General features: G+C 45.5%; 1 protein-coding gene across 1 annotated transcript in view; it reads left to right on the top strand.

Moving 5' to 3' along the window:
* The window catches only part of LOC100539298 (inner centromere protein-like), a 50203-nt gene that overhangs the window by 32592 nt on the left and 6673 nt on the right, over positions 1-10938 (top strand). The window contains 12 exon segments of the mRNA XM_031553476.1: positions 1-193; positions 596-740; positions 1036-1149; positions 3523-4208; positions 5324-5375; positions 6084-6117; positions 7277-7373; positions 8077-8167; positions 9229-9364; positions 9441-9575; positions 10126-10137; positions 10761-10870. Coding sequence (XP_031409336.1) covers positions 1-193; positions 596-740; positions 1036-1149; positions 3523-4208; positions 5324-5375; positions 6084-6117; positions 7277-7373; positions 8077-8167; positions 9229-9364; positions 9441-9575; positions 10126-10137; positions 10761-10870 — 1805 coding nt within the window.

Raw genomic sequence — 10938 nt, 5'->3', positions numbered from 1 at the left:
GCAGCAGCTCTACCCGCCTGGAATTCAAACCTAACGTTCACCTCCCACTCTGCCATCGTGACGGCCGCGATGGCCTATCGCCGCCGCGCTCCCCGCCGCCCACCCTCCTCATTGGTCAGGAGGCGGGCGCGGCGCGCTCAAAAGCTGTTTCTCTTCTGCTCGCCCGCCTCTGTGGTTGTGGAGGACTTGGAAGGTGGGGCTTGGGGTAGAGGACCAATAGGCAACTGGATTTTAATAGCAAGGAAGTGATGGACGCAGGAGACAGCCAGTAGTGAGGAGGGCTCCGCTGGAGGAGCACCGTGATTGGTAGAAGCCGCGATATTTGTGACCAGGAGTGGAAGGGGGGAATGAGCCGTAGTGGTGAGGGTACGGTGTTTCTTGCTGAAAGGTGGTGAGGGGAGCGTGAGGAGCCTTAGCACGCATCTTAGGCTCATAGTTCTACGGGCTTGGGGGAAAGCCAGATGGGAGGTCCTCTGGGTTTGCGTCTGCCTTAGAACTGCGGCTGGGCTTATTTGTACCCTGCTGCGAGGCACAAAGTGGGCTTTGGTCATCCTATGTATCCTAGAAGGTTTTCATTTCGTTTCCTGTGTTTCAGGCAAGGTCATGGCGGCAGCCGACGGTCCCACGCAGCTTCTGGAAGTGTGCGGGCAGAGACTGTCCAGGTTCCTTCACGATGCTGAGCACAAGCACTTGGCCTGGTTGCGGGAGGTGGAGGAGCAGGGCCTGAAGATGCTGGATAGGTAGGGGCTGCCCTCCAGGGAGCCTCCCAGGATGCTCTCGAACACGGAGAGCACAAAGCTGCGTGTGCTCCTGCCCGCTGGTAGCGCAGCCCTGGTGTAAGCCTAGGCGTAGTGCGTTGTTCAGCTGAGTGACGGATTTAATGTGGCTGTGTTTAGCAGCTTCATTTAGGCATTAGTGCCAGGTGGTGTTACGCCTCAATTGCTTCTCCCCTGTTGTTCTTAATGGGTGAACATTGCTATGGATGGGTGGCGGGCAGTTAGCAGTGGAAAGCAGCCTCTGCTTTCTGCATTTCAGCATCAACTTCAGAGCTGAACCTGGCCTGATGCCCAAAACGCCATCCCAGAGGAGACGGCCTAGGAAGAGGCAGTCTTCAGTTCTGAAAGATGAGAATGAGCCAACCAGGAGGAGGTGGGTGAGTCTGGCTCTGCTGCATATGGCATTTAACGGTGAAATTAAATTTTAACTGTTTCTGCATGTGCGTACGCAGAATAGCTGCTTGTTTCTTGATTTAGTAAATATTAAATTTAAAAGGGTGTGTCAAGGTCAATCAACATTTTGATTCTTGTGAAAATTTAGTAGAGGATTAGTTGTCCATTCATGTTCTTTCTGTTTGTTTAAAAACAATAAATATCTTTTTCTACTTTCTTGTTTGCTTGAGTTTTCTTCTCATTTAACTTCATGGTTTTTTTCAGTACAGCTTTCAACCTGAGGTTGCTCCCATGTTCACTCATCTGAGAATGTAGCCTGCTACAAGGAATGTGCAAAAGTGTCATGTCTATTGGTGTTATTTAAGTTAGCAGATAGAAAGGACTCGGGGGTTTGGAATGAAACAAGTAAAAGTTCCAAGTGATTTGGTATATAACCATCCTTACTGGATTGTTTTTCAAGATTGTTCTTAAATAGACAGAACCTAAAACTGTGCATCTTATCTACTGCAAGTAGACTGCAGAAGAAATGTAGCTTGTATTGTGCTTTTTACCTCGTGCTCTTAACAGCTTTCTGTGTAGACAGTGTCACTGTTCTGTCATGCAGCCTGCCCTTTTGCTGCTGCCTGAGAGAGTTTCTGCAGCTTGAAGATGGGAGCAGCAGTGGCAAGCAGCCAAACTTAATTTTCTTATTTCCCTTTCCTGCACCAGTGAAGATATTCATTGGAAAGTAAGCCAAATCTCATTAAGTAGAAGAGGTAAGGAGGACGATAAATGGAGAAATGCCTTTCTTCGTGACAACTGTTGTCTGCAAATGGATGGAAAGAAGGGATTGTTTGGGGAGTGATTTGGTGCTAATTAACTTCCTTGATATCATACCTTCATGGTGGCCAACTGCATCTGCTTTCATCTTGTGGTTGGGACAAGGTGGTTAATAACTCTCTTTTCAGAGAAGCATATGCTGTGATCTGGGGGTAGGCGTGCTGGTAATTGCTTTCGTGTGCCCTAACCCAGTAACTGGATATACAGTAATAAACTGTGTGGTAAGGCCCCTAACTTTTGATAACCATGATGAAAAATGCCACAGGAGAGTTAGAACTGAAAGACTGACATAAACTAGACATGGAGGATGGAGAGAACAGCAAGAATAGTAAGGAAGCGTGGGAAGTTCATGAATGTGTGTGCTGAAGGAGGGCAGGAGAAGAAAATACTGCAAATCTAAACAGGGAGAGTTCTGAAGCCATAATGTTAGTTTTCAGGTAGCAGCTAGATAGCAGCTTGATTCTTCCCATAAAGAAGACAAATCTTGCATGTGTTTTTTCCTAATTTAAACTTAGCTTTGAGAAAGATCTGCTGATGTGGCAATGCCTGAAAGGTTGGACGATCATCTGTCAACAGGAAGTTCATGTCAGAGTTAAGCACATTAATCCTGCAGGGTCAGGCCATTGTTGTTTCCATTGCTATGGTTCCCTCAGTACATATTTTAGAAACCACTTATTAGCATGTTGATGAGTTTCCCAATTAATAGTCTTGTTTTTGTGAACTTTAGCAGGAAGTGATATTTTTTTGCTAGAGGTCAGAATGAGAAATTAAGAGAACAAAACTGGAAGGAAGGCAGAGGGTATCAATTTGAAGGCTAGTAGTGAGTGTTCTTCCACCAGGAACTGTAAAGCAAAGCCTTTCTCATTTAATTAGCTTATGTTGCTTTGGGTTTTTGTAGCTCTGTTTTCTTGCTGTTTGGCACTTCTACCTTGGCTCTCCACTTTGTTTCATGTCTGAAACACTGAGGCTGTCTTCTGGTTTTGCCCAGCTAATCTCCTTGACTTGTTGATCAAGTAAATGGCTTCATTATCTCTTGTTAAATTAGCTAATGCAAAGCATTTCAAAGCTGAATTTCACTGTGGAACTTCCCCAAAACCACTGCATAGTTTTTCCTAGCTTGCTAGGGAGACTTAATCCAAAATTGCTTCTCATGTGGGTGTCTGTGCTTCACTTGGGGCAGAGTGGAGTGGGTTGTACCAGTATGACTTTACTATCCCCGACATCAGGTCCAGCTGGGGCTGTGGGTTAATATCCACAAAGAATTGCAAGTGTCCTGGTACTTCAGCCACTGCTGGTTGTGTTTTTAGATGCAGCCTTTAGTTGCAAGTAAATTTAGTATGCCTGGCTAAATCTGCCAGAGCATGTGAGAGCTTTCAAGGTTTTTTCTCCTGCATTTAGCTGATGATAAAAGGTGTGTTGTAAGGGGAAAGTGGATGTGGGGAGGAAGGCTGTAGGTTCACTGCAAAACTTGTCTGTGTTTTGTTTTGAAACGGTTTGGGAGATTTCTGCATTGTTTCATTTGTTCTTATTTAAGGCTGTCCAGAAGGAGAAGCAGTGTCAAGCTAGCGTCTTCCAGGCCAAGTTCCCAAAGACGCTGCAGCAAAGAGCATCCCCAGAATCCTAGCTGTCAGGTGAGGTCTCAGGCCAACACTGAAATGGAGCTTCTAGCACTGCCTGAGAAATTGCCAGCAGAAGCACAAAGTCCCGTGGTGGAAGTGGATTGCAATGACTGCCCTCAGGCTGAGTTACCTCCACAGCAAGACAGTGGTGATGCAGCCTGTGAGGCTCTTCCAGCAGAGCAGGTGTCCAAGGAAGGTGCAATCAATGAACTGCATGAGGTGCCTGCTGTCAGTGCAGTCCCTCATGACCAGATAGCAGTAGAGGAGGAAGAGACCATTGAACGAAAAGCAAGTACATCCACGCCCAAGGCTACTAGAAATGGAGATCCTGCCATGCCCCAAGGAGATTTGTCTTCTCAAAGCCTAGAGAAGGTGCTTTTTCAGGAGTCCAACAACAAAATGACCATGGTGACATCCAAAACACGACGCTCTGGACGCCGAAGCTGTGTGGGTGGCACCCACAAAAGCCATAGGTCCTCCTTGGCTGAAAAATACTCTCTGGCCAGCAAAAGAGAGAGCATGATCCGGAGATCTATCAGCAGGGCCATTGCAAAGAAGGCAGCAGCACAAGAATCTTCCTCTGCCTCCAGCAGAGTGAGCTGTAAGTATTCTGTTATTGAGTGCGTTCTTTTGGCTAAGCTTTGCTGTAGAGTTGCTCATCCATATTAACTGCAGTTCTTCCTGGTTTCCACAGCAGTAGGTTTTGTGGCTTCTATCCATTTAGGGTGCAATCCTCAGGTCCTCATCTGCTGTCAGGGTGAGCCTCAGGCTCTGTTTTGCTGTGGAAGGAGTATAAGCTGGGGCACAGGTACCGGAAACTGGGTCACAGAATTTGCAAATGAATTAAAAAAAACAAAGCAAATAAATGCAGGGTAGAAGTGAAAATATATCCTTGCTGGTTTTAGGTATGCTGTGGTTTGGTAGCTTATTGCCTTGAGGCTACTGCATTTCCTGCAGAGGGTCTCTTAGTATGAGTGCCGTTTATGGATTCTTTTGAGAAACTGGAAGATGATGAATGTGTCTCCTCTCTGAAATTGGCAGAGAAACTCAGATGCTTTCTGGGTGAAGATGAAGTTCACGGACAAAGAACTAAATAGCACAGTCATCTGAGGAAATAAGATTCAAAAGTCCAGCACCATAGTTTTCATATCCCTTGCTCTTGCTGCTCCTGAGAAGGCTAGAAGGCTTTCAGATTTGGGCTTTCTAAAAATCATTGCTTCTGAAACCAGATTGGCTTCTAATAAAGCACTAATGCCTTTGGTATTTAGTTTTGTCAGCTTTGAGTCACACTGTATCTAGGCATTTGTTAAAACAGTTTCATCTAAGTGATGTTTTGGGGGAAAATAGAATCAGCCCAAATCGACCAAATCTCTGCATAAAATTGTGCAGGGAGGCAGAAACTGAAGTCAATTGACTGGGAAATGATATCTCTGTGACACAGCCATGAGTGTGTTTGTGCAGCTGGAGCAGTCTGCAGACAGAGGAGCTGCTGCTCCAGTTCTCTGCCTTCCCAGCCTACACCAGTTTGTCAGTGACACTTGAGGGAGGTGGTAGTGCTCATGTGGAAAGCTGAGATGAGCAATCAGCATGTTCCCTGGGAGAAGCCTGCACAGAGACCTGAGCTCTTACCACTCACGCACTGCCACTGTTGGAAAGCCTCAGACTGAAATTCCCAAGATGGCTTTTGTTATGCTATTTTTTTTCTTTCCCCTCCAGGTCAAAGCTCCTTAGAGGTTTTTGTGGAAGAAGATGTGACCAATAACTTGAGGTGAGGCTACCATTTTAGCAGGCAGGAAGAAACCACAAAAAAAAAAAAAGACTGCAAAGAACACAGAAGCTGTAGGGGTTGCTTCTGTATTGTAAGACTGTGGTTTTGTAATTGACTGTTCCAGGTGATGTCATCACCTGGAGTTTGTTGATATTTCCAAGCTTCTGTTGTTCAGACACAGCCCATCCTTTTCAGAAGTTGATACTAACGGTGAGGTTGATCACTGCATTAATGCAGGATCCAACCCTATGCCTCAAGCTCTGAGAGCCTGCTAGCAATGGCTTTAACCAGCCTCTGGATGCTGGGGGATGCTGGAGGTTAGTCAGCTTGTCTGATTTGAAAGGTGAACAGGTAAGATGCTCTCTGGCTGAGGTGCGCAGAACTTTGTTTACCTCCTGCATGGAAGTACTACAGGAAAAGGGGAGAACAAAGTTCACTGTATTATTCAGCAGTGTAATTAAATAATCCATCAGAGGAACTTACATCTCCATCTCTGTGTGGCCTGGCTCAAACAGGTTCCTGCCTTTATCTGGATATACTTAACACTTGCCTGCCTTTTCCTTGGGTACCATGTGATAGCTTCATCGTATTTGCATTCTCTATAATTCACCCTTCTGAATGCTGTCCTGGTAGAGGTACACCAAGGACAAAGCAATTTTTCTTTTACTTCAGAGAACTGAAATAATCAAGATGCCTTCTTTTTTGCAGAACTGGACTGGAACTGAACTCCCCAGGTGAAAAGGTGAGTTGTAATGGATGACCCACCAATCTTCTGCAGAGCAGCTGGAAGCATTATGACTGGATGTGAGGAGTGCAGCCCAGGATTGATTGTCACATCGCTTCAAGCTTAGCAAAAGCATTGCTGAGTTGGACAGTACAGCCTTTCTAATGCTTGGGCAGCTTGTTATGCCTGTTGGCCACAGCTCCTGGTGGACGGAGGCCTTTTGTGCCTTGCTAAGGCCTCTTTAAGATGGAGCTTTCATAGGCTGTTGGACAGATTCCCAGGAGTCTGCAAGCTTTTGCCTGTCATCTGGGCATGGTGATTGACTGTGTATATTCTTAGCAAGTCTTAGTTGCCTGGCTGATTTGAATTACAGGATTCAGAAGGGCAGTTCAAGTTTAATGTGCTTTATTTTACCAGAGAGGCTGTGAATGCAACAAACTCACATCAGTCTTCAATGCTAGCAAGACAAAGAAACTCAGCCTATCCTTTGAACTGGCAAAAATATCTTGTGTGATTGTACTGTAAACCAGCTTATCTGAAAACTAGCCCAGCAGAGAAAGGGGCTGGCTCTGCCTCCAAACAGTTCACTGGTGCCATTGGGAAGCTGCAGAAGGATGAGTGGACAGCTGGTTCTACTGTGGGTGATGGTAGCTTAGCAGGTAGGGAAGGGCATGTCCTGTGTGTGTGTGCAGGCAGCGTGCATGCTGTGCTTCAATGACTTGTTTATGCTCCTGAGAATATACTACCAAGGTATTTAAAGTGTATAATTATACTGTAATCTTAGATACTTTAAAGAGATTTCTTTCTTTCAAGAATAGAATATCTGTAGTTGGAACTTGTCCCCAAAGTGTATAGAAGCTGTCCCTTGTTCCCGAGGCACTTTATTTGACCTAAAGTCAAATCAAAGTGTCCTACTGTTGATGAGGAAAACGCTGGGCAACAGTCATCTTACCAGCCTCAGCGGGGGTTTTAAGAGCAGGGTCCTGTGTTACTGAATTGAATCAGCATGTATCTGTCTAGCACAACTCTGGTTGGGAGGAAGAGTCCCTAGGCTAGCAGTAGGCTTGCAGTTGGGAGTGACTGGGTTGTTTTTCTTTTTTCAGGATTGAAGGTTTTTTGCAGTCTTGTTCCTCAGGGAGAACTGTGCTAAGCTAATATTTGTTTCCCTTTCCTTTAGGCTCCTGAAAACTTGCTCGCTTCAAGCAAAAGTGAAAAAGCTGCTAGTCCTCCTGCACAGCACTTGTCTCCTGAGCAGCAGATGGAGAATAACGAAGGTAATGTTGAGCTAGTCTTATATTTCTTGTATGAGGCCACAGAGGCACACAGACTAAGGATTCTACATGAGGGTATGTGGGAAATCTGGGACTTGTGCTGAAACAAAACTACACTTGACCAGTCAAGATAGTTTTTCAGGTAAACCTCTTATCTCCTGAGGGGGGTGAGGCATGCAGTTAGGTAAGCAAGGACATCTTGTAAATCCTTGTGAAGGTTTGTATCCAAGCCTTGAGACAAACGTGGTTTAGTCTAACTTCAGTCTTCATAATGAATAAATGGGAACACTTGAGACAACACTCAGATTTGTTCTCTTCTATGTATAATACTGTGCTAAAGTACCTTGACAATCTTGTCATCTTTGGCCTTGCATTCGGTGAGGATTTAAACATCTTACTTATTTACTGTGCCTCAAAGCAAGGACGTAAAGATATTCAGGCTGTCTTCTGTGGGATCTGTAGGATTTCACAGCATCTGTAGCTGGAATGAAGAGTACTTGCAGTCTTTCTGGTGAGACAGGTTGTGCCTAATCAGAAGGCTCTGAACAAGATGCATTCTTTGCTAGTTGTGTACAGCCCTGATATTCAAGGTAGCCATGCTGGCTTCTGCTTTTGCAGTTTGGTTATGTGCCACGGGGCTTTGAACAGGAGTAAGAGCCCTGCAGAATGCCTTGAACGTGGCACTGACTACAAGGTTTCTTCACAGGAAGCTGTGTAAATCCCAACGGTGAAGCCCAGAACAAGAACCAAGAACAAGCCTACTGTGCCAAGTCCCAAGAGAATCCTTCACGCTTATGGTATGAGACATTTGCAAGGGTGGAATGAACCCATGGTCTGGGAGGAGTTAGGCTTGGCCTTCTTAAATAATTTAAAAAGCTTAGGGTGTTTCCCTTCCTGTCCCCTCCCCGGAGGAGTCTTAAAATCTTGTGTTGTGGGAGTTCTGTGCGATTTCTTTGGCCTTTTTTGTTCTGGATCCCAGATGGATTAATTCATGCACAAACCAGCAAAGATTACTAAAACAGCATTGTTACCTCACAGCTTAAATGCGACTCTGAGTGGTTCATAAAGGGGTGATCTGGGAGTAGTTTTGGACAGCAACACAAGCAAGTGACCGACCTATTTATTTTTATCTTGTGCAAGTGTCTGGAATGCCTGACTTATTTTCTGGCTGCTTATATTACTGATGTTTCATGTGAGATTTGAACTGCTTTTTGCTTTGCCCTTAGTCTCCTGCTAAGTTTTGCTGGGGTGGATTTGCTGTGGGTGATGAGTGGGAAGGGAGAGTAGCAGTAACCTCTGTTCTCACGTGGGTGCTTAACTATGTGTGATGGGTCAGAATCTGCAGCTTTCCTTGGAACTGTTGCTGGATTGGGCCCCAGCTGTGCAGTGAGGTGGTCCCCGTTTCCCACTGAAATTAGTGGGTGCACGTTAGGGGATTTCTGACAAGGGTCGTGTTTCTGTGAATGTCCAAAGTGTTTATAAAGCAAATGAAACCCTGCTAGTGAGGTGGGCTGGAATGGCTAATTGCTAACACATGTGGATTGTGTCCATCTTTTGTTGTTGATACCAGGTATGATATATATTTGCTTTCTGGGAATTAGAGTGAGGAATGGGAGTGATGTTGTGTATCACTCCTCTGAAATTTAGGTGTTCCCTTGCCAAGTTGTCAGGTGCCTCTCTTGTCCATAATTAATGACTAGATGGTGCTCCTGCTCCATAGTTGACTGACTCCTAAGAGGCCCAGCTGCTTTGGTGGTAGTGAGTAGGGAGAGAGATTTGTGAAACAGTAAGTAAATTTTCCTGTTAATACTTAAGGAGCTTAATGCTGACTTCATGTCCCTCTTGCTAATGCCAACAGGACAAGAAGCTATAAGCAAGCAATGGGTGCTGTATGGAACAGGCAGCATCCAGGAGGTGGTGCCCACTCCCCTTTGGATGACAAGCACGTGAATTCTGCAAACCAGTCTCCACCTTCTGCTTCTCCAGCTAGCAAGGTGAGTCTTTGCTATGGCCTCTCATTGCCTTTTTTTCTCTAGCAGGTGGTAATTTCCTTCTGTCTTTTCCTCTTAGGTGGTTAGACCATTGAAAAACTTCCTTCAGGCTGTGCAGAGAAACCAGCTACTCACAACCTCTGGGTCCACAGGACATGGAGGTGTCATAAAGAATTTCATCAGATGCAATACTCCCACCCGACCTAATCTTAAGGTGCATCAGAATCCCACTTCCCCTCACAGAGATGGAGGAGAGGATCAAGTCTGGGGGAGAGGCAGGATGACTGTTTAGAAAAGCATAAATGTATTCCTGGTTCTGTTGGCTGCTGTGGATTAGTGGTGTAGGTCATAACAGCAAATTGTCCTCACGATTCTACCTCAGCTTCCCCAGGGGAGGGAAACTGATTGGACAGTTGAAGCAAGGCAAGACCATAAACACTGTTACTAGCCAGGGTTGTTTGTTTCGTGTTTAGTACCAGTCATCAATCTGTCCTCAGATGCAGAGAAATCTCACTGCTTTGTCTATAGTCAGCAGAAACACTTTATGTTCTGGAACTGTTTAACTGTGGTAAAATGGGAAGCATCTCATTTCGCAATGAGAATCTGCCTTTGTGTCACATAATTGGCTGTTTCAGGGCTGAAAGACAGACTGTGGGGTCATGCAATGGGTTTCCTAGCATGTACTTGAAAGGAGCTGCAGCTAACAGGTGGTACAGGGTTCTAGTATTTCTTACAAACATTCATTGTGTGTCTTTTCTCTACAGGGAGACTTTGTTGTAAGTAATGACACATTTAACTGTGGGATTGGAGGACTATAGTGGTTGTGCTTCTTGTCTCACAGCACTAACAGCTCTTTCTTCTTGCACTGGCATCCACACAACTCTTCTGTCCAAAAATGTAAACTGATCATGGCAGTGGTGAGGTGGCAGGATCTCCTTTGCAGGTGTGTTCTGCTGGAGCTGGGAACTGCTAAGAAACCTTTTGGCCTCTAAGCATGACTATTTGCACTCTGTACTGTCTCCCTGCTTCTTCCACTTGCTGACATAGGTAACACTGACCTGGGCACGAAATGTTTACTACAGGTGGTCACCTACAGCTGCAGAGTGCTGGGTAACTTCTCTTACCTGAAATGTATTCTGAACAGCTGAAAGACTTAAATGTTTCCCTGCCATCCCCATGTCTCTTCTGCTCTGAGAAGGTGGTGCAGTTGAATTAGTGCTGCTGCCAAATCTGCATTGTTTCTTATCTACTATTCACTTTCCATCCCTGTGTGTGGGTGAACATGATAGGGACTTCTTTGTTTAGCAGGCAGCTTAGCCTCTAGCTGCTACTGCACAAGCAGCCTGAGGGCAGAAACAGGCCCCAGCAATTGGTATAGTCTGAACTCATCTCCCTTCAGGAGAAGGAGCGGCAGAGACTGGAAAGCCTCAGGAAGAAACAGGAGGCTGAGGAACAAAGGAAAAAGAAAGTGGAGGAAGAAAAGAGACGGCGACAGGCAGAAATGAAGCAGTGAGTTGAGTCCCTTACATCCTGCTCCTTCCCTGGTTCAGTGCAGAGTTGCCTTGAAGTCTTTTTTT

This window comes from Meleagris gallopavo, chromosome 5 (genome assembly GCF_000146605.3).
Source record: "Meleagris gallopavo isolate NT-WF06-2002-E0010 breed Aviagen turkey brand Nicholas breeding stock chromosome 5, Turkey_5.1, whole genome shotgun sequence".
NCBI lineage: Eukaryota > Metazoa > Chordata > Aves > Galliformes > Phasianidae > Meleagris > Meleagris gallopavo.
Note: the sequence above shows the minus strand (reverse complement) of the source record. Positions and strands in the feature narration are given on the sequence as shown.